This window comes from Mesoplodon densirostris, chromosome 1, assembly GCF_025265405.1.
Source record: "Mesoplodon densirostris isolate mMesDen1 chromosome 1, mMesDen1 primary haplotype, whole genome shotgun sequence".
In the NCBI taxonomy this organism is placed as follows: domain Eukaryota; kingdom Metazoa; phylum Chordata; class Mammalia; order Artiodactyla; family Ziphiidae; genus Mesoplodon; species Mesoplodon densirostris.
In genome coordinates, this window is record NC_082661.1 from 18,655,633 (window position 1) to 18,679,664 (window position 24,032).

Consider the following 24,032-nt stretch of genomic DNA (forward strand, 5'->3'; position numbering starts at 1 on the left):
ACTGTGGGTGTGGCTCAGCCACTTCAGGTTCCACTTATAACATGGCATCCCTACCTGCACCTCCATGTGGGCCTGGGCCTCCTCTGATGCTCCAGCTGGGCAGGTCCCACAGCCCCAGTGTCTCAGGGAGAGGCCCTGGCCCTGGGCGATGATGGAGCACAGCGCCTCCTACAGGGTCAGGTTCACAGTCAGTGAAACTGACTCATGCAGACAGCCAAGGGGGACACCAGGACCTGGATGCTGTCCTGGGTTCACAGTATCCAGAAATCCCTGGGGGGAAAGAAATCTCTGTTTCTGTTCTCTCAGCTATAAATCAATGAGCGACTACATGAGAACATAAAACTTAATTCAATTTCTACTTGCCCCCACTGCCATCACCCACAATTCAGATTTGATTTGACACTTTTCTCTCCCCTACTCTTTTGGAATTTTAATGTCCCCAAATGGGTTGGCCCAAGAAATAAAACAACCATGGCCAGCTAGGCTCTCTGTATTGTAGGAACAGGCATTCTCCAGGCAGGGGTGATGTTTTGGTCTGTGAAGTGTCAAGATGCTCTATAACAAGATTTGTCTGTATCAAACATGGGAGAAAAGTCCAGTAATGTTGGAGAATTGACACTTCATCTTTTAAATCAGAAGTGACATGGTTGAAAACAAAAGATCGAGTCAGTTATTCTACCTAGCAAAAAGATATTGCTCTCTCATGAATTATATTACCTGTAGGCTAGGTTTGAAGAATCTTGGTGAGGTGGGAAAACTGGATGGGTCAGCAGATGTTTGAATGAAGAGACCAAGGCCTGCTTTTTGCAAATGACATGTGTGTTTCCGTTGCCCCTGCTATACCTGAGGTAGAGACAAGTTGAATAAATCAAGTTGGCACTGACCTTTAATTGTCTTCTTTTTTTTTAAGACCCATGGGGGATTTCTCCACGGTTCCCTTCCTGAAGACGGACGTGGCTGTGGATTTTCCAATGAGCTCTGTGAAACTGAGCCTGCTTTTGCAGATCAGTGTGGCCACCTGGAGAAGGCAGTAGGAAAGAACTCTTTACAACAGGGCTTCTCAGCAGTGGCAACAGCATTAATGTTTAGGACGGGATCATCTTTTTGTGTAAGGGGCTGTCCTGTGCCTTTGTAGGAAGCCTAGCAGCATCCCTGGCCTCCACCCCACCCACTAGATGCCAGCAGCACCCTTTAGCTCTAACAGCCCCAAACGTCTCTAGACATTGTCAAATATCCCCTGGAGAGGCAACGTCATGGCCTCCCCTGTTGAGAACCTCTGCCCTGGGGAAACCTGGCTCCTGAGATCTGAGTCTCAGGAATTCCATTTCTATGGAGGTAGAGTCTGGACAAGGGAGTGTTACCTGGTGGTTAGGAGCCCAGGCCTGGAATGAGGTGGATCATAACTGAGAACAAGTGTAAGGAAAGCACATAGTAAATGTTGAATGAAAGGTGGTGATGGTCTTGGAAGTCATCCTTTTTTTCTCTACAAGGGAAGTTTCTATTTAAGGAGGAGGTGAGTGCAGTTGCCGTGGGAACCAGAGGGGTGTGGGAAGACCGCGCACTTGGGGCCCAATAGGATTCCTGGAAAAGACAGGTCTGAGTGGATGCTGTGTGCCCTAACTTGGACCCATGCCTGGGCAGCTTTTGAGCCATCTGTTTGGCAGGGTCGGGGTGGGGCCCTGATGTGCTCACTTCTGCTCTTAGGTGGGCCTGAGTAACAATATGCCCTCCAGGTGTGACTGCTGTGATTTTCACCGTAACCCTCCTGATTACCAACCTGGGGGCTGTCATCATAGGTCTGATTTTAAGGACACAGAGGGGGAAACTGCAGAGGCAAAATAAAGGTCTTTGGCGGCAAATAAATTATGATGACATCACCATTCTGTCCCAGAACAAGGTGAGGCCACACCTGGCCCAGACATCCACCTTCCTGCTCACTTCTGGTGATTCGTGGAAGGGACCTGATCTAGGAGCTTGTGAGGGCGGAGGCTGACTCACTTATAAAGTGAGCTCTTAATGGAGAGTCTTAGGCCCTGAGTTCTGGTTCTAGAACTACCACTTTTTTTGCTGGGAACATCATTTCCGAGCCTCAGTTTCTGAATACTTAAAAATGATCAGATGGCTTCTAAAGTTCCCTTCAGCCCTGTTCCCTGGTGGGTAGAAGAACCCATACATCCTGCTCAAATATTAAAGCTGTCTCCTGGGGAGCATTTAGTTATTTTCAAAACCACATTAACTCTTTTAAACTACTGATAACTAAGATAATATAATTCATTTGCTCAACACACACGCATTGCCTGTCTACTGCAGGCCAAGCAGAGTGCAAGGCACGCCACAAGTGGATGCATTCCGAGGGAAGTAAGTGCTCTGGGAGGTGTCTACAAGCTGAGGCAGAAACCCTGCAGGTAGAGGGATTGAATGTCACAGCATCATGAAGGCTTCAGAGAAGAGGTGACATCTGGGGAGAGTGGGTTTGCTAGTGGTGACCAGGAGAGAAGTAACACAGGGTATGCTGAGGGCTTCTCAGGGCTGTGAAGCTGGACACACATTTAATAAGCATGACATTATTTGATAAGTATGTAACAGTTACATAATTCCAGAAAATAGAGCCATGACTATCTTTTATGCATATCTTAAGCTTGAAGTTTTGAAGTCTCTTTTCTTTCTTTCCTCTTTTGTTTTGTTTTTGCTGTTGATGTAATCTTTGCAAGCATATATTGATTATTCTGGGGTACTTACTGCCTTCCCAGAAAGGTTAGTGAGAATTGTTTATAGTAGAAAGATAGACCCAAGTTTCTATACTTTAATAAGAGCTCTTTGTTCCTGGAGGGAGGTGGAGGGAGGGAGTGAATTTTGCTTTCATCTCAAGTGATTAAAAACCCACAACTGAAATAAATTTTACGTCAAAGATCAAGAATTTTAGAATTTCATATAGAACTTGTTCAGGAATACATGTTACTCATGATATTCAGAGAATAACAAGATATGCAGATCAACTACTGAATCAGAATTTATGTTTTTGAACAAATATGTGACTCTTAAATATCTCAAAGCAAAAGAAAAGTGTTCTAGAATGTTGTTGCTTGTTAGAAAGCACTCAAGTTAGACCAAGGTATACAGTTTTGTTCTAAAGACATTTAGGTTCATTATAAAAGTAAGGAAAGCATGACGGGTCAACAATCAAACATTCCTCTCATGTTATGTGTATTTTGTTCCTGTTATATTGGCTTTATTTTCAAAATTGTAGTTTATAGTATGTTTCCTTTTATTGGTATCTTTGCATATACTATTCATTGAATAAATGAATTATGACTTTCAAAAAAAAAAGGTGACTTGGCAGGTACCAAGTCAAGGAGGTTTCAACATGCTATGACCAGGAGATTGGGGTTCATTTGTAAATTATTTTTCATGTCCCTGGGGATTCTGGGGCTCACTGGTCTGGCCTTGGGTGAATGATAGAATGAGGTAGAGATGGTGGGGAGGAATTCTGAGCCTTCCTCTTCCTCTTCAACTACAGCAGCTCTGCTTTGAGCTATTGTTTTCTACATTAGGGTTCCAAGTAAGACTCTTCTAGAAAAACAGGGCTCCTCTGTTTAAAATATATTCTCTAGGTGCTGGGGAGGCACGGGGGGTGTTACACAGAGAGTTCACCTCCTTAGATGCTCATTGAGGAAAATGACTGTGTCATCAGGTCACACATCTAGTTAAGGGTCAAAGCCAGCACTTGAATTTGCACAGCCTGACCCCAGAGTCTTCACCACGACATTGTGATGTTGGCACAGACACGAGAGTGGTGCGGGTAGCAGTTCAGCACTCACACTTTGGGTTAGAGAAATCAGGGTTTGAGTCCTGACACTCATTTACTAACTGCTATTAACCTTGGTGCTTATTTTCCTCATCTATAGAAGGCGTAGTCTCATCAGTCCTTGGTCATCCTAGTGAGAGCAACTGAATCGTGTCCTGTTTCGCAGCCATCCCGGAGAGGCACACCTGTGTCGAGAGGGAACAACAGTAACTCATCTAGTGTGACGATTTCTGGGGACTTCAGCTCCTTTGTTGAGAACCAGCAGGGCAAAGAGCTCTTTTATGCCCCAGTAGGGCTTTACCGGGTAATTCTGAGGGCAGAGTGGCTGCATGCAGATGTTCGAATTCTGGCTGTACTACCTACAGATGTGTGACCTTGAACTAGTTCCCTAACCTCAGGGATCCCATCTGGAAATGGGCTAATCACCCCCCACCCCCTACGCCCTCCACAGCCTTGCAGGGCTGTGCTGCCTGTTAAATGAGGTCTCCTGTGTTGAGCAGCTAGCTCGGCTCCCGGACACAGCACGGGGCCACCCGAGGGCTGATATGAGCAGCGAGGAGCTCAGTGATCCCTTCTGTAGGTGGGTTTCTTGCCAGTCTTCCTGCCCCCCTTCCTAGCTCTTTCTGAGCGTAGCTTTTTCTGGATCAGCCTGGGTTAAGAACATTCCGCTTTGACTCCGGTTCCAGGGAAACCATGTGGCCATCTGTGATGTCGGTGACCAAGAGCAAGCCTGGGTCAGGAAGCCGTCTGTGCTGCAGGAAATCCGGCTGGGGAGGCCCCTAGCCCTGGGAGGAGGCAAAGCCTTGCTGCCCTCTGCCTTGCCTCTGCCAGCTGCCTGTTCCCACCTGGGGTGCAGGTGGCCATCTCCCCAAAGGGCAATGGGCAAAAAGAGCCCAGACTTTAGACCTCAGACCCTTATGCCTGACCCAGGCACCTGCATCCTGGGAGCTCTCCTAGCCTGTTCTTTGCCTATAATTCTTCCTGGCCTTAATTCTGCCTCTTCATTTTTTGTGTCTGTATCTGTCTCCCTCGAAGCTGGTCCTTGCAGGGGAGTCAGGTTCATGGGGTCCCCTTCTTCAGTTAATCCCCGTTACTTTGGGGGACTTTGATCATTCCTCTGGTTTATTTGCTGGAGGCAGACTGCCTGGATTTACCTCCCAGCTTTGCCACTATTAAGTTGTATGATCTTTAACACATTAATTTATCTTTTGAGCATCAGTTTCCTCATCTGTAAAATGGGAGCAGTCATAGTTCTTATCTCACAGGGGCTTTGTGAAAAATAGCTGAAAGTGTGTAAAGCACACAGCATTGTCCCTAGGGCAGAAGACACATTATAATCATAAGCTATTATTACCATTATTATTTTCAGATGTATGAATTAAGGCATGAAAACATTGTTCCCTTCTTTGGTATTTGCACAGAATCACCCAACATCTGCATTGTCACCCAGTATTGCAAAAGAGGAAGCCTTAAGGTAAGTAAAATAGTAAATCTTACCTCAGGTTTGATTAGCGGCAGCTAATAAAGAAGCTTATCAATGCTTTTGCTCCTTCATCCAAGAACAGCTCCTCTCTGGTTTAATTTCAAGACCTGAATTATCTTGCTGGGCTGCCTGCAGGGGATGAAATTAGCAGCGCAGTTGCCAAGTGTCTGGTCTCTTTGTTCTGGGAAATTGTCTGAGCTTGGTTTCATCTCCTAAGATGTCATATCTACATCTGAATTGTGTTCCTGGGCCCATCTTTCCCGTGGTATGTGACCACCAGCTTTAAGTCAGGAACAAGGAAGTATCGTAAAACTCAAGACTGCGTAACTTTCTCAATATTGAGTCAGGTTATTGTTTCTTCCAAGAAGAGTTCCGGTTACTAGATTTAGAGTTCTCTGCCTCAGGTTGTATCATTTCTGCTCAACATCATCCAAAGCATTAGAATCAAACCCACTGAACCCGCGAAGATCACTGTGCTTCTGGTTGAGTCACTGGTGATGTTTCAAGTAATTGTGTTTTCTAGGATGTTTTGAGAAACTCAGGCAATGAAATTGATTGGATATTCAAGCTCTCATTTGCATATGACAGAGTCAACATGAGTATCACATAAACCCGTGTAAAGAACAAATGCTATTAGTGTTCTTGAGGGGACCAAGCTAATGACCTGGGAATGGGTCCTGGTGGGGAAGTCACTCACCCTGACACATGGCAGCAGGACAAGGCTGGTTGTCATCTGTCCATCAACAGTCCGTCCATCAATCAACATTCCCATCCATCAGCTGACAGACTCCTATGGGCAAGACCCTGCCTGGGTGCTGTGAAGATACATGAGTGAAATGTAAACTCTGCCCTCCTAGGTTTTAGAGCCAGTGACTCCCTGAATGACTGTGGCAAGTTACTTTCCCTCTAATGGTAACAGGAGATGTGGTGAGCTTAGAAAGAGCAGCTGGATTTTAGCCCAGGCTGAGGAGAGCATCCTCAGAATGCTGGTCCATAATGACATGGCCCCCCCGACTCATTTCCCATGTGTGAAGCAGGGATAATAATAGAGCTACCTTATATTTTGTTGTGAGAATAAAGTAAATTAATATACACAAAGTGCTAGAAAGTATCTGAGCCAAAATAAGTACCAAATATATTTTAGCTATTATTGTTGTTATTATTACTCAGCCTCCACTAGGTTTAATGGATGAGGTTGGCCTCATTAACATCGAAGGAGTTTTCTTCCTCAAGAATTTGATTGTTCTTTGTGTGTAAGGAGCTGAGTCTTAATGGCCCTGTTAAGCTTTGACTTCCCAGGCCTTAGTGGGAAGCCAGCGTATTGTTACCAGGAGAGGTAAACAAACAGAAACCTCTCTGTGACTGGTTTCCGAAGACAACCCTGGGCCACCGCTCCTTATTTCAGTAAAACTTTATTGAGTGTCTGTTAAGGGTTTGTCGTACAGTGGGCACTTTCATATGAAGAGAAGGACTTGTTTCCATCTTTGAATGGCTTAAAATTAAGCTAGAGAAAAAGAAATTAAAAAGTCATGAAGTGTACATACGAAATTATTTAAGTGGCGGTGGAATGGTTATAAAATAGGAGGATGTGATTGGCATCCTCTCCTCCTCTGGGCTCCTCTCTCTTTCCCCTCACCCACTTTCCCTCCCTGCCCACCAAGCCCAGGGAAGTGCTCTAGTCTCTGGTGATCTGTCTCCCACCCAATCAAAACAGTTGGCATCATTTATATTTGATGTAAAGAGAAAGCTAGTAAGTTCTCACCATGGTGTGAATGACTAGTAGATTTAGGCTTTTCAGTGGAGGCATTTGGCTTTCAAGAAGAATTGACTCCATATATATGTGTTAGCAAATACCATATGCTAAAACATATATATGGAATCTAAAAAAAAAAAAAAGAAGAATTGGTTCTGAAGAACCTAGGGGCAGAAATAAAGATGCAGATGTAGAGAATGGACTTGAGGACATGGGGAGGGGGAAGGGTAAGCTGGGACGATGTGAGAGAGTGGCATGGACATAAATACACTACCAAATATAAAATAGATAGCTAGTGGGAAGCGGCTGCATAACACAGGGAGATCAGCTCGGTGCTTTGTGACCACCTAGAGGGGTGGGATAGGGAGGGTGGGAGGGAGACGCAAGAGGGAGGGGATATGGGGATATATGTATATGTATAGTTGATTCACTTTGTTATACAGCAGAAACTAACACACCATTGTAAAGCAATTATACTCGAATAAAGAAAAAAAAAAGAATTGACTCGAAGGATTCTCTGGAGAAAAGCTGGGGTGGGTGCGAATGACACTTTGAAGGGGAAAATCTCCCTGGTGGTCATCAGCTATTCTAGGTCACTGAATCTATCCTCCACTCCACGCCAGGACAGAGCACAGCTTGACACCTTGCTTTGGTAGTCTCGCTATCTCCTGAAATGGAGTGTACACATTACGGGATCCTGTAAGGAAGTTGCAATGCCAACCTTCCCTGAAAGGGGACTAAGAGTAACAGAAGAGTCACTACAGGATTTTGGAGCTTTGGCATGGACGACTTTGACGTGAACCCAGGCACTGGGCCAAGCTCTGTGGGTCAGACTGCACTTCTGGCCATTACATACCAATCATAAGAACAATTCCTGTCCCGATATTTATTTGATCAGAACCTCCTCTATACGAGGTATCAGGGAGATTCTGAGATGCCACAGACTTTTCAAAATAGCAAATGTATGTTGATTCAGCCCCTAATTGGGTCAAACCCGATTCTGGGCATGGTGGGCACAGAGGAATGTCTTATTGTCCTGTCCCCAAGGAGTTGAACCCAGTGGGGCCAGCTTGGGAAGGAGCTTTGGAGAGTATAATACTCGTCTTGAGTTAGGGAGGGACCTTTGTTTCTAAGTGAGAGAAGTCTTAATAGATTAAGAGGATGAAGGACAGTTTGGCATGCAAGTTGTATTGGGGATTTAAACCCTGGCTCTGCCACGTACTGACCAGGTGACCTTAACTACCCCGACCCCTAGTGTCCCTGTGTATAAAATAAAGATAACAGTAGTACCTGCCTCGTAGGGTTGTTGTGAGGACTAAGGTATGTAAATTGCTTAGCACCATGTCTACTCCATAACAGGTATCTAGTAAATGTTAATTGTTAGTATTAGCAGTATCGTATTACTGTTATCCCAGATAACCCAATTTCTAGTACTAAAAATCACACACTTTCTTATTTATTCCCCCAACGATCTTATGGGGTAAGCCTGCACTGTCCAAATATGGTACCACCAGCCACATGTGACTACTGAACACTCACCATGTGGCTAGTCCAAATTGAGATGTGCTATGAGTATAAAATCCATGACAGCTTTTGAAGATAAAAAAAAAAAGGAATGTAAAATATCTCACTAATACTTTCATGTTGATTACATGTTGAAATAAGATTTTTAATACATTGGGCTATATAAAATATATTATTAAAAGTAATTTCACCTGTTGAACTAAAAATTAAACATTATACATGTGCTTACATTGTATTTCTATTGGGCATTGCTCTTAATAATTAACAATTAACTCCATTGTTAATTTATCCTTAACTCCATAATTAATAGTATGAATTCTTACTCCCTTTTCAAAAGGGGGAAAAAAAGAGGCTTAGTGAGGTGAAGTAACCAGCCCAACTGGTAAGAGGCTGATTGGGATTTGCAGCCAGTCTGTCTCCAAAAGCTGAATTCTTTCCTCCCTGGAAGTACCAGAGAGCACAGATATGGGATCCAGAGGTAGGAGCCCTGTGGGCCAGCCTCAACTTTCCAGCAGGAAAATAAATGTACCTTCAGACACGTAGGTAATAGAACTGCCCACAGTGTATGAGGCCTGGCACGTCAATGATGAGCCTCTCATGGTCCTATTCTCAGAAAACAGAATACATAAAGTCAGACATTTCCATCAAGATACAAAAATATAATAGAACAAAACAAAGAGATGGGGCTTCCCTGGTGGCGCAGTGGTTGAGAGTCCGCCTGCCGATGCAGGGCACACGGGTTCGTGCCCTGGTCCGGGAAGATCCCACATGCCGCGGAGCGGCTGGGTCCGTGAGCCATGGCCGCTGAGCCTGCGCGTCCGGAGCCTGTGCTCTGCAACGGGAGGGGCCACAGCAGTGAGAGGCCCGCGTACCGCCAAAAAAAAAAAAAAAAAAACCAAAACAAAACAAACCAAAACAAAAGAGATGCGTGCCATCTCTTGGAGAGGACTACATTCCTAGGATTCCAAGCATCCTGAAACATGTTATTTTTGTCCTAATGGAAGGAGCTCCGCTAATATACCTGGATGTCAGGGGTGGTCAGCAGCGACCAGAATGTAGAACGTCTCATGCCGGGGGTGAGCCTGGCATGAGCAAGGGCAGGGACAGTCGTGTGTGTCAGGGAGAGTCCTGTGGAATGGAAAGGTCTCCGTGAGGTCAGAGAGAACTCTGGCTTGGACACAGGTCTCCCCAGATTTCAAGACCAGACCTCTCAGCCTGTTGGAACCTCACTGGAAACATTCCAGAGGGAGCCCCACCCAGGCCCTTCCTGTCTGGTTAAGTGAGTTGTGCTTCCAAAATGTGACTCAACTTTGTCATCTCAAAAAACAAATACGCAGATTGATAAAGGAACACGGCCTCCTGATTTGTTACGGGGTGAGGTGGGCGTGGTGTACCCAGTGTCCTGAATGCTTCCTTATTGCTTTCTGTATTAGCCTGTATTTCTAATGCAATATTAGCTCGGGGTTCTTGCTAAAGCCGACCATGATTCAGCGTGTCGTCACTGCTGGAGGAAGAGGTGAGTCCCAGAGCTGGTGCCCAGGAGGCCCAAGGACCCAGGCTCTGGGTGCAACAGTCCATTCAGGGGCCCTCCTCACATTCCTCCTTGTTGGGCACCGAGGGCCGGTGACTTCTCGTAACCACACCGTGTGACTCAAGCTGGGCTTGTGATTCATTTAACCTGGCAATGGTGCCAGAAGAATAGGTATGCTTCTACCTACCCTCTTCCTCCACCACCTTCCTCTTACAGTCACCCAGGGCACCAGAAACAGTAAAACTAGTGGTTTAGAAGTGGCTGGGCTTCAAAGGCGACTGGACCTGGGTTTGTCTCCCAGCTCTGTCCCCACTCCCTGGGAGCAGTTTAAAACCCTGAGTTCCTTCACTGTGAGAGAGCCCCACCCCCCGCCCTCATCTCCTTGCTCAATAAGAATCGTCACTGCCTTGAGGACGGAGCTCCCTCAGCCAGCCTTCAGATTAAGCCCTCTTCCTCCATTCTGATCACTCACCTCCGCACGCAGGCTTGGTTTGTGTGAGAGGTAATCTGCAGCTAGTATAGGTTCTTATATCTGGGGCCCTAGAATTGATATATTCTTTTTAAGCTCCCCAGGTGATTTTAATGTGCAGCCAAGGCTGGGAACAATTGTCAAGGACAGGTCTTCTCAGGCTAATAAGCACACACATCTCCTGGGGATCAGGTTAAAATGCACAGTCTGATCCAGTAGGTCTGGGCAGCGCCTGAGACTCTGTATTTCTGCCAAGCTCCCAGGTGATGCTGCTGCTGCTGTTCCCTGGGACATCGTTCAAGTAGCAGGCGTCTAAGGCAGACCCATTTCACGGATGGTGAAATCGAGGCCCCCAGGTGATTTGTTTGAAGAGACTGACTGGTAAAGTCTAGACTTGAACACATCTTCTGACTCTAATAGTGCTTCATTACTGCATACAAATAATTGACGTAACCTCTTAAGAACACAGTGAAGGACATGAGCATTTTTCAATGTTCCTCATTTCATTGCCTCTCCCTGTGAAGTGCTCAAACAAGACCGTTAAGTGCATGTAATAAATATAATCTTCTATTATTATAGAACCATTATATGTAGATAGTAATAGAATATAATCCTCAATATGTAGGTAATAAAATAATATATATATATTTTTTTTTTTGCAGTACGCGGGCCTCTCACTGTTGTGGCCTCTCCCGTTGTGGAGCACAGGCTCCGGACACAGCAGGCTCAGCGGCCATGGCTCACGGGCCCAGCCGCTCCGCGGCATGTGGGATCTTCCCGGACCGGGGCACGAACCTACGTCCCCTGCATCGGCAGGCGGACTCTCAACCACTGCACCACCAGGGAAGCCCAAGGTAAATGTATTTTAAACATATTTAAATTTTTTTATAAATGGTGTCCAATTTTCTACTTACAAAGGATATATTCAGGTTTGTTTTTTTGGCCAGGTTGTCTCTTAACACATTCCATGAGGGAATTAAGGGCAAAAGCAATGGGAGGTGAAGCAAAATTTGATCAAAATTGATAAGAAAATGTATAGCAGGTGGAACCCCCTGGCACTTTTATTTTCCACTTTGGCTGCACATTGGAATTTCCTGGGAAACTTTAAAAACTGCTGAGGCCTGGATCTCAGACTCAGAGAATCTGATGTCACTCATTTGGGGTATGGCCTGGGCATCCTGGTTTTTAAAAAGCTCCCCAGGTGATTCTAACATGCAGTTCAGGTGGAGAACCACTATCTTGGAGAGAGGACAGGGATGTGTGTGTGTGTGTGTGTGTGTGGGCGTGCACGCGTGCGTGTGTTTCTATGCAAACCCAGCCCACCTTTCTCACTTGATTTTTTTCCCGTTATTTCTTCTTTATTGCCTTGCCTACCATTTCTAGCCCATCCCCAGTGGCCTATCCCAAGTCTCATCTTTAGATCATCATGCATTCCCTGGAGACTTTTTCAAGTCAGGAGGCTTTCTGAGTGTGCTAGTTGCTTTGAAAGCAGATTCTGATTCTAATTTGTGGCTAAATGAAGCAGACGTGAGACTCATCCTAAAAGGTTAATCTCAAATCCAGGGGCATCTGAATTTGGAACCCAGCAGCTAGACATATCTTCCCTCCACTGAACCCAGGCAGGAGCCCACCTACACTTGCTAAGCTCAGCTGCCATGTGATTGTGCCAGCTGGGGGCGTGGGGAAGGTGTGGGAACGCTGTGGACAATCAGTATATTTCCCCCTCATTGTAGTCTTCTGCTCACCAGGGTAAATGAGAGCTGGTCACAGGGGACGATAGATACACAGGACCACAACCAGGAAAAGTACGATGTGCACCTAATTTATGGAGAAACACACCCTTCCATTAACTTCTCATACACCCCAGCCAACAATCCTGGTGTTGGAAACTGTACGGATTCTCTGCCCACACTAGACCAATGGTTCTCAAACGTTTTAATGGGCATCAGAATCACCTGGAGGGCTTGTTAAACCAGAATTGCTGGGTCCCATCCTCAGGGTTCCTGACTCAGTAGGTCTGGGGTCAGGCCTGAGAATTTGCTTTCCTATCAAGATCCCAGGTGTTGTTGAAGATCTACAGTCTGCGAAGCACTGGCCTAGCGTGGTCCCTGGACCAGTAGGAGCAGCTCATCTGGGAACCTGTTAGAAAATCACATTTCAGGCCTTACTGCAGACCTTGTGAACTAGAAACTGGGGGTGGGGTGGGGGTGGGGGTGGGGTGAGGCGTGGGCCCAGGGTCTGTGTATAATTAGCTCCCCAGGTGATTCTGATGCCCACTAACGTTTGAGACTTGATTTCCCCCCTTCCTATACTGTCCCCGTAAGAAAGAGGTCACGATGTGAAATCTTCACCTAAGGACGGGGGTGTTTACTCCACCACTTTGAATGGAGAAATATCTACATAAATTATTTGGAATTTATTTCTACAGGTTTGTCTATTCTCTCCCATTTATTTATCCATTCAGTTACCTATTATATTTCATTTATGATATTTATATATAATTTATTATATTATATAGTTATTTTATATTTTGAGTTATAATCTAATACTTCTTCATTTATTTTGTGGCTCAAATTGTTTTATCTTTGACCATTTAATTTCAGTTGGCTTCTGTGTACTTTGACATACACCCATTGCAGTGTTTTGTTTTGTGCTTCCTTAGTTTCTGGGGGTATAAGACGCTTTAGTCTCATCTTGTATTTTCCCTGCTCCAATACTAGAATCAGCTGCTTCTCTTAAGAAGCCCTGGCTCCTGTATTGGAGAATGAACACCTGGACACTAGATGTGCTTGTTGCTACTGGGATGCTGTTGCTTCTAGCCCCTCTCATGGACAGAGCAAGATAATATGTGTGTATATACTAACCCATATGTATACACACATTCATATCTCTACCCATATCTACCCATCTGTATCTGTATTAAGCTAAACATGGGTTCATAGTGACATCTCCAATGTCGTTATCACATGTTTCATTTACTTTAGCCTCTGCCCATCACTGATCCATAACCTCCCTTTCCAAAAGTGAGAATCCTGGCTCCCACCATCTGCCATCCATTTACTTATTTGTTCAGTCCCAATATTTGCATACAGTAGTTTCAGAGTTCTTCATCTGTACCCCCCTGAGAGGCGATTCTACCAACTGGAGTATAGTGGTTTTGAGTAGTTCCTTTTGACTTTACTTTCACCGTCTCTAGTAGTTTCAGAAGTTACTTATGTCGGCATTTTACCCCCATCCCCTTCGATGAGATTAGGTCACACATTTGTAAAACAGATTCTTTTGTCACAGTCTGCATTCTGTCTTGCAGTTGTCCAATCTCCCAACTGATATTTTTAAAATTTGCATTCTTTAAGGTTCACTCTTTGTGCTGTAAAGTCCTATGGCTTTTGGCAAATATGTAGTGTCATGTTCCACCAATGCAATATCGTGCAGAATAATTTTATGACCCTAAAAAAATCCCCGGTGCTTCCCTTAATCAACTTCTTCTCCTCCCCAAACTCCTGGCAGCCTCTGAGCTATTTTCTGTCTCCATAATTTTGCCTTTTCTAGAATGTCATATAAACAGAATCATACAGTATGTAGCCTTTTCAGACTGGCTTCTTATACTTAGTAATACATTTAAGATTCATTCATTTTGTTACACCACAGTGTTTTTTTTTTTTTTTACCAAAACACATATACGTTGTCTCAAAATATTATTTCCTCTACAAAACCTGGTTAAGCAGAATGTTTAATAAATGTCGGTAGAAGCCAATGAGGAAGTGAAAGAAAGTAGGTTTACAAAGTGGGACACAGAGGTGGGACCTAGTAGTTAACATTTATTGTTTGTTAAAATAACTTTTATGTAACATTTTATATGGAATGCAAATTGCGTAAAGCACACTTTGCGGATTTCTAATACCAAATGCTTATACACTCCTGAAATCACGTGAAGATATGCTTCATTTCAAGAAAAGTTCTATTAGAAAAAAACTTAATCAAAAAAAAGATTAATTAGGGTGTGCTTATATGTTTTACATTAGAGTCCTCATTTTCCAGGAGGATTCCTAATATTTCTTGTAAAATATTCAGATTTCTCTGAAATTCTAATCTGTTCAGTTTACTGAAAAACTCAATTTACAAATTTAAAAACATGTCTGTTTAAAGTGAAGTGTGCTAAATGGCACAAAGCTCAGACATTTAGCTACCGAAACCCCAAATGGATTTCAGAAATCATCAGCCAAATCAAGGACCCCAGGGCATCAGTGCCACTTTGACCTTCCCTGTCAGAAGAGAAGGGAAGTGAAAAGATGGTGGTCATGGTGAAGGCATGTTGGGATGAATCTCCAGAGAAAAGGCCCACTTTCCCTTCCATCAAGAAAATGTTATGGGAAGCCAGTCCCGGAGGGTGAGTTAGATGTGCAGCAGACGTTTTCTCCTAATTATTTAACCATTAGAATTTAAAAACTATATGACTATGATTGCTTCTGTGTCCCTCCCTCCCTCCCTGCCTGCCTTCCTTCCTTCCTTCCTTCCCTTTCTTCTTTCATCATATACTCACTCAGTGCCTACCATACACAAAGCACTGTGCTACATGCTGGTTGAAGTCGAGTGGTAAAAATTCTTCCTTTATTTCATAAATGATACAAGAATGAATCAGACACTAGGGCTTTTGTTGCCCTCCTTTGTCCATTCCAGATACCACTTAGCAATCAAGGCTCTCGTTCCCAAGGAATTTTTACATGGCCTCAGAATCTTTTTCAAACCAACATTCCAGGGCTTATGACTAATCCATTGGGATTGGACTGTGGGAAAAAAATTATTCACGAACCTTAGAGTAGGTTATTGATTTAAATTATTCATGCCTCTCGAACAATTTTCTGAGTAGGAGCTTCACATCAGGATAAATGGTGTCATCTTTTGACCCATTGAATGTAAGAAGGCACAGCCATTTAGAAGTAGCTTGAGTTGATAGAAGGCCCGGGCTGGGAGTCAGGCATCTCCTCTTAATTTGTCCATTTCACTATACATTCTTAACACAACAGCCCTGTATTCTGCATTTTCCACATCAAAATAGTTTTAAATAGTAGGTCTCAGGTCAGTCAATACTTTTTACTTAGAAAATAGGGTCCCCAATATTAAGGTAAGTCCATTTCCTATGTGAGCCTCAGTCTCCTCATCTAAAAGATGAGAAACTTAAATGATTTCTCTGAAGACTCTTCTAAAACAAGAGCCTATAGGATCTAGAAATGCCCCTTACATCTGTCATCTGAAAAGAAAACATCTGGTGTTGCCTTCTGAAAAGAAAAGAATGACCCATCCTGAAATCTACATTTCTGCATGACCATGACGATTGGCATGGAGCATGTTGGGAAGTGGGGGTGATGGGGAGGGCAGTGAAGTCTACTGTTTGTTGAGTGCCCACTGGGTACCAGACACAGCCTTAGTACTCATTATCTCCCTGAATCTACAGAATGACCCTGTGAGGTATGTATTATTACCCTCATTTCCCAGATGAAGAAACTGAGGCTCGAGGGTGCCCCTCAAGATCACAGGGCTGGTAAAAGACAGGCTCTGTCCTGCCAGGTGGCCTTTTGGCCATTGTCATTTCACTGCTGTCCATTGGCAACCCTTAAGTAGAAAACCTTAAGGGCGAGACATGTTGTCTTGGAATGTATACTTGGATGTTGTGCTCCACTGTGGCCCTAAAGTTTTTGGAAAAAGACTTAAATCTCTGGGTTCTTTTAAAGCCACGTGAATGTACTAGGCCGTAGGGTGAGCAAGCTGAAAGTGTACACCAATCACCTGGAGGAGGTGGTGGAAGAGAGGACCAACTAGCTGATGGCCGAGAAGAGGAAAGTGGATCAGCTTCTGTCCACAATGCTGCCCAGGTATTCCAAAGTAGCAGGGGCCTTGACAAACCAGGAAGCGACACCATCTCTATTTAAGGAGACCCCACATGAGAGACTATTTCCTGTGTTCTTTTCCTAAGAGAATGTTAGTCTCTTCTAAATTGCGTCAAGCATTTTGTGTGTAATTTGGTACACCTTGTAAAGGGAGATAGAGGCAAGGCCCTGGAATCCACAGGTATTAGAGAATGCAGGCCTGTAAAAGATAGATTATAGGGGATGCAGCAAGAGGAAGCGACCACTAGATGGCGCTCTAGTTTCAGGAGTCCAATTAATTACTACCCTCAGTATATTCAGATTTTTACGTCTGCCCAAATGCTTTTTTTGCACAGTACAATAGGCACCAATAACTTCAGATTCAAAACTTGCTTATTTTTGGCTCTGTTATCACCTGTGCACTCTCTAAACACTTAGCAGAGCATCTGCTGTTAAAATTCCAGCACCCTTCTTACGTGTCTTGACAAACAAATGGGGTTGGAGATTTGAATGTGTCAATGTGAGATTGATTGATAGAAGCAGAAATGTTAATTTGTGGATCGATGACTGTTTACAGTTGCTTCCACATCTGCAGACTGAGTCATTAAAATCAAATTCTAGGGCTTCCCTGGTGGTGCAGTGGTTGGGAGTCTGCCTGCCAATGCAGGGGACACCGGTTCGATCCCTGGCCCGGGAGGATCCCACAGGCTGTGGAGCAACTGGGCCCGTGTACCACAACTGCTGAGCCTGTGCTCTGGAGCCTGCATGCCACAACTACGGAAGCCCGTGTGCCTGGAGCCCGTGCTCTGCAACAAGAGAGGTCACTGCAATGAGAAGTCCGTGCACTGCAACGAAGATCCAATGCAGCAAAAAATAAATAAATTAATTTAAAAAAAATCAAATTCTATAACCAATAGCGGCAAATGAAATTCCCTCAGGGAGAAAATCTTTTTGAAAAGGCATTTATGTGAACTGCTTCTCACCCCCCCTGAATTTATACCCACCAATTCAAATATCTCTTTAGAGAAAATGCAGGCAGAGAAATGGGTGTCAAAAGAATCCCTCTAGATGATGGCTTTTTGTTACCCCAAAATCTAACCCACCGAAGAAAAAGATCTACCAGGGAGACTTTGTAGGGGTCTATAGGAGACAAGATGAATGATACTGTTCAAAAACGATCCTATTCTCTGGTTTCAGCTTCACTGGAGAACAGCTCATAGCTGGAAGAGCCATGGAACCAGAGCATTTTCAGTCCATGACAATCTTTTTTGCTGACATTGTTGGATTCACAAAACTCTGTTCTCTCAGCTCCCCGCTGCAACTTGTGCAGCTCCTTAAGGACCTGTACAGTTTATTTGATCACATCATTAAAACTTATGATGTGTATAAGGTGAGACGCCTGGTTCCTGGGTTGTGGAGAGACACATGACCCTTGTAGGCTGTCTCCGGGCATGAGTGAGGATTAATCCAGCTCCAGACCACAGCCAGGGGGAAGGCTCTATTTCAGGCTGGCAGTCTATCTCAATTCATGGCAGAAACTCAATATTTGATTCCTGTTTGTTTTCTTGGAAAAGGGCTTGATTCATCACAGATGTAGGTGCTTGTCAAGAATCATCAGTTGTTCCCTCTGTTTCCTTCCATTATTTTATCTCACAGTAAACACATTTCTAAAACAGGCATTGACCTTCTTCTGGTTAATTCCTCCAGTTCCCTCCTGAATATATTTTTTCCACATTCAGAGAGGCTCACATTTACTCTCCTTTAAAGATTGTCTTTGGATCTGTCATGAGTCTCACTTCTGTTGCTGTGCCCTTAGCAATTCAGGTGAAGATAGACCCCCAAGCTTAGACTATCAGACTCATGGCTAAAGGTCAGACAGCAACCACCTGCCTAGTGCTACACTGGGGATGTATGAACAGGGTCATCTAGAGTGAAAAATGAATTTTGCAGGGGAGGAGAGCAAAATAGTAATTTGGCTTCATTCACTGGTGGTGATGATGAGGCCACTTTATCATGACTCCAAGGTGCCCATGTTCACACGCACCTGGTGGGCAGCCACTAGTTTACCAGCTCTGACCATGATTGCAGGGCTCTGCCTGTGGTCCTGGAATCAGGAAGACGTGGGACAGTGCAGTTATGTCCCCTGGCAACACATCCTCAATGGTTATCCCCCCAAATTCGCCAAAGATGTTGCCTCTGGTCAAGAGCAGAAGGAAGGATGATACAGGTAATCACAAAGAGCAGATCCCATTCACCCAACAAAAATGGAAGCTCCTCTGCTTAGACGAGGCTCCTCTGGGATTTCCTCTTAGTGTTTTCTTCTTAGCTATGTTTTGCATAAACTAATGCTAAAATCAGTTTATATTGCTAAAGGATGTGCCCATGGTGGGGAGAGGTAGCCTAGAAGCAGTTAGACTTGTGTACTTGTTGGCTTTGAGTAATGTTAGGGTCACCAGGAAGCAGACGTGGTCTTATTGCCTGGCTAAGGCCTGAAATGCCACATTTTCCACATCATCTTTGGATTCTGCTGAAAAGCAAATGTATCTGGAAGGGGCTGTAACTTTATGCTTACACTTGTCATTTATTCTCTGTGGTGAATGAAGGATCTGAAAGATGATTTTATTAGGAGGATTGGGGAAAAAGAGAACAGATCAGGCAGGTACATACATTTATACATATTTTGTATAATATAAGCATATGTATAATTGTATCTAAGAGCCCTTGTGTGGAGTGAAGACAGTTCAGCTTGGATAAGATGGATTTCACTTGATGGATCCATGTGATCCTTCAAGATCTACTCCATCAGTGTATTGCTGCCTGTCTAACTGGTTTTGAACTAGGGTTGGGGAAATATAATCACCAGCACTCTCAGATTTCAGAGAAGAAAGCAGACTGTGGGGAAGAGGGTGAGGGAAGGAAGGCTTTGTAGGAGCCAGGACAAGAGTAGGAACTTGAGGAAATCCTGGGACTTGGATGGAATGAAAGTCAGGGAGTACGACCCTTCAAAGGATGTGGCCTCAAACAGGATCAGTAATGAGGGGCCTTGTCTCTGACCCCACCATCACCCCCAGCCTCCCTCATGATGAACACAAGGCCACTTTCTTGCTTTATTTTCAGGTTGAAACCATTGGAGATGCATACATGGTGGCTAGCGGACTTCCCGTCCGGAATGGTACCCAACACGTGGACGAGATTGCCACGACGTCCTTGTACTTTCTCAGTACCACCATCCACTTCCAGGTTGGGCACATGCCTGAGGAAAAGCTTAAGCTCTGGATTGGCCTCCACACTGGTAGACAGCACTAAGGGCAGGTGGCCTTGTGGTCCAGATAGAGCAGCAGGTAGTTCTAAATTCACATCCTAGGTCTGAGGCTTAATTTAGGAACCCTGAAATCAAATGATAGCATCTCCAGGGGAAAGAAAAGATTGGATTCTCTTTGCAGGTGTATTTCTAGTTAGTCAGATTGCTTGGTAACAAGAAGGACAAACAAAGACTCCAAGGTGTTGAACCCAAATTAGGAGGAGCCCCCAAACCAGGACGTTTATTTTGGTCTGCTTTCCCTCCATGCCTCTGCATCAAATGCCCTTTGATCTGTTCTGTTTTTTCAAACTCATGGGCTTGTGACTTGTGCAGAAGTGACGTGTACTTGGTTTAATGCCATTCTGTTACTGTCTTGAAATTCTTGATAATTTTTTTTTTTTTTTTTTGCGGTACGCGGGCCTCTCACTGTTGTGGCCTCTCCCGTTGCAGAGCACAGGCTCCGGACGCGCAGGCTCAGCGGCCATGGTTCACGGGCCCAGCTGCTCCGCAGCATGTGGGATCCTCCCGGACTGGGGCACGAACCCGTGTCCCCTGCATCGGCAGGCGGACTCTCAACCACTGCGCCACCAGGGAAGCCCTTGAAATTCGTGATAATTTTTGAATGGAAGATCCCTTATTGTCATTTGAGACCGGGCCCTGCAAACGATGTAGCCAGACCTGCTCTTACTTATCCTCCACAGCTTAACTAAAATAAAACCTGACTCCTAACCAGGATGAATGACTCCCATGTTTGTGCCACGGATGCTTTGTTTACATCTCCAGTGCATGAATGACATTGTCATTAATTTCTGTCTTAGTCAGTTTGGTTGTTATAACAAACTACCATAGACTGGGTGGCTTAAACAGCACACATGTATGACAGTTCTGGGGGCTGGAAAGCCTAAGGTCAGGATTCTACCATGGGGGATTCTGGGGAAGCCCTCTTCCCAGCTTACAGAGGGCTGCCCTCTGGCTACATCCTCACGGTGGAGGAAGAGAGACAGCTCTCGTCTCTTTCTCTTCTTAAAGGGCACTGATCCCGTCCTAAGAGCCCTCCCTCTCACGACCCCCTCTAAACCTAACTACCACCTAAAGGCCCCACCTCCTAATACCATCATATTGAGGTTAGAGCTTCAGCATGTGACTTGGGGTGGGACACACAAACATTCAGTCCATAACAGTTGATTATGTTGCTTCCCACCAAAAGTCTGTGGGTTCTGTAGTTTGCCTCATTGTAAACCCTGAGGTCTATTTCCAGGCTTTGCCCCCAGAGGGTACTTCACGAATATTTATTGACTTGCTTTTGTTGACCTGATTTGCACTGTGGAGTCCCACACTTGGGAAATGCAGACTGGTCATGCCCCTCTGTCCTTCCCTTTGCAGGTCCCATGGTGGCTGGCGTGGTCGGAATCACCATGCCCAGATACTGTCTGTTTGGAGACTCTGTGAACATGGCATCCAGAATGGAAAGTAGCAGTTTGCGTGGGTATCGTTTACAGCACTTTGCAAACACACGATCGCTGTCCCTCCGGTCCCCTATCTTTAACCAGAGAGTATTTTTAGAAGACCCATTTGCATTTTGTCTACTCTTTTCCATCTGGAGGATAAGATCATTATCCACTTCAGGCAACACTGGTCACAAGCTTTGTAGATGGGTTTTTGCACTGTGTTCTCGATGGAGCCATGTAAACACACATGACATCTCCTTCCAAGACTTTCCATCCTAAACAGTCAGGTACACATATAGTAAGATCATTTAAATGAGGAGCAGCAGTTGGCAAACTTTTTCTAAACAGGGCCAGACAGTAAATATTTTAGGCTTTGGGGGCTATAGTCTCTGCTGCAACTATGTAACTGCTGTTCTTGTGTGAAAGCAGCAATTTGCAACATGTAAATACTGGGTTTGTTTATGTTCCAATAAAACTTTATTTTGCAAACACAGGTGGTGGGCAGGATCTGGCTTGTAGGTAGTAATGGGCCAATCCTGCTGTATAGTTTTGGCGATGCCAAAGAAATCTATGGCCGGGAACTCCCGGGGACATCAAATGCTTTTGCATTACAATAATTTTATTGTATTGATTATTACTAGACACATATATGCCATTTATCAGCTGAGATATTTATCAGCTGGAAAGAATAATTACTCAGTGATTTAAGTTTTGAAAAGTTTAGGTTAACATTCTTTTGAATTTGTAAATCTTCCACAGTATATAAAAACACACAAAAAATCTTTTCCCCTCTGATTACTTTGTTGTCTAAGTTAATCAGCTGAGTCTCAAATCCAGATTTAAACGTCTCTCTTAGCTTGTAAGTAAAGTGCTCAAGGACAAAATATGAAATTGAAAACGCTGATGTAGCCTCCACACCTGACTTTAGTTGCAGTTCTGGTTACAAAGGACATGTTCAGTGGTACATCCCAGCTCTGGTACTATCCCAGGGAGCCTGAGGACCCCAGCTGCCCTCATCCATCAGGAACACCAACTTGCATAGGACTCCGTTCTGTCTTCTGTTTCTAAACCGAATGTGTTAAAGCTTGAACAACACCCAGCAGCATCTGAGCAATGCCTGGATGGTTGGGGTCCCAGTCCACGTGTCCTAGACGTGAGAGAGGTTGTCTGTGATTTGCTTCGTGAGAGGTGCTGGCAGTCCAAGAACTTGAGCCATGTGTGTAGTGTTCCCTCCCCACAGCAGCCCTTGCCCCACTGACATCCATATGAAATTCACAACCAAGGTGATGACTAGGCTAAAACTGGTTTCTGGCAGCTCTCCGGATTCAGGTCTCTCAGAGCACTGCAGGCGCCCTGCTGTCGTTGAGAGGGTGTGATTTGCAAAAGAGAGGCACCATTCCAGTCAAGGTAAGACCGGACCAAATGCGTGCCCACCCCCACCACCCCACCCCATTTGGGTCCCTGAAGGAGATACTGAGGAACTTGATGGGATGAGTGAATCTCCATGCCGTGGTTTGTGGAGACCACTAAGGTCCATGTGGAGGCTCTCACGACTGTGAGGTTATCTTCCTCCAAAGAGGACTGTACAATTCCCTTAAATGGTCAAACATGGAATCTGTGACTTTGTCTCCAACCTAGACCAACCTCTTGTGTGATGCCTCCTTCTCTTTGCTACACTGGTCTCCTGGCTTCTGCTTGAACACCCCAGTCTAGTCTCCCACAAAAGCAACAGCAAATATAAGCCCAGGAATTATAATGTCCACATTCTTCTATTTCCCTTCTCCTGAGTCTAAAGTGCCCAGGTGGAGGGGATGGAAGCCCATTGGTCTGGGGGCACTTGGACCTCATCTCTACACATTTAAATATCTCTTCCCTTTCTCTCTGCCTTCCTTTCCATCCTGGTTTCCTGTCCATCACCGAAACGTACCATGATACCTTCTCATCTTTCTGATAAGCGTTGCCCTTTCTGGAGGTGGTAGTACTCCTCTTGAGATGTTCTCAAGAGCATCTTGGAGATGTTCACAGGGGGAGTGGTGAGCGGTTACTATGACATTGGGAGTTTGAGTGGGTGTCAGGGTCCAGGGAAAGAAGTGAAAGGGAGGAGGTACCTTCAATTCCACAGTTTGCTAAGTCTGGCTCTGGCATGATGTATTTCATCAACGGACTTCAGGTAAGAGGAAGATTTTTCTAGATGTCAGTAGTGTAGACCTAGCTTTGAATCCTGTCCCACTTGTTCCTAGCTGTCTCATTTGAGGGCTTAGTTTTATCATCTGTAAAATGGGAATGGTGATAATACTGCCCTCAAAAGGTGGCTGTGAGGATTAGTTTTGAACCTGTATGTGAGGTGTTTCACTTGGTGCCCTACTCATAGTAAGAGCTCAGTAGATTTTATTATTATTTTAAAAAGATTTTCTTTGCAACAGACTTTAGCCTCCACTGGCCCTCACCCCACAGACCATCGCCGACTGTCCATCTAGGCTTATCGGCAAAGTCCAAGGATACGATCACAGTTTCATCTGTGATGAAGCTTTTCCCTCACCAAGACAGCTCCTGCCTGGTTGCAGTTCTGGCTACAAACAACGTTCTCAGGAAGCGAGTAAGGGCGACCTGAGTTGTCTGCTTAGAGACCACACTTGACAGGCAACCTCTCCTGCTCTGTGATTCACCAGCTCTCCTTTGCTTCCCACAGGGCAAAGGAGAGCCAACAACCTTCTGGTTGAAGGGCAAAGAAGGCTTCACGATCCCTCTCCCCGAATTTACTGAGGATGAAGCTAAAGTCCCAGAGATCTTCCGAGTTGAGTATTTTCTTCAAAGGTGTTTGTGGGGTCCCAGGAAAGTCCATGGGTTGTCTTAA

General features: G+C 44.8%; 1 protein-coding gene across 1 annotated transcript in view; it reads left to right on the top strand.

Moving 5' to 3' along the window:
- LOC132487800 (guanylate cyclase 2G-like) overlaps positions 1 to 24,032 on the top strand; it is a 36,786-nt gene extending 12,754 nt beyond the window's left edge. The window contains 13 exon segments of the mRNA XM_060095564.1: positions 911 to 1,008; positions 1,734 to 1,897; positions 3,972 to 4,109; positions 4,492 to 4,587; positions 5,175 to 5,279; positions 5,812 to 5,887; positions 14,712 to 14,952; positions 16,295 to 16,435; positions 17,627 to 17,819; positions 19,547 to 19,721; positions 21,114 to 21,212; positions 22,494 to 22,585; positions 23,868 to 24,032. Coding sequence (XP_059951547.1) covers positions 911 to 1,008; positions 1,734 to 1,897; positions 3,972 to 4,109; positions 4,492 to 4,587; positions 5,175 to 5,279; positions 5,812 to 5,887; positions 14,712 to 14,952; positions 16,295 to 16,435; positions 17,627 to 17,819; positions 19,547 to 19,721; positions 21,114 to 21,212; positions 22,494 to 22,585; positions 23,868 to 24,032 — 1,783 coding nt within the window.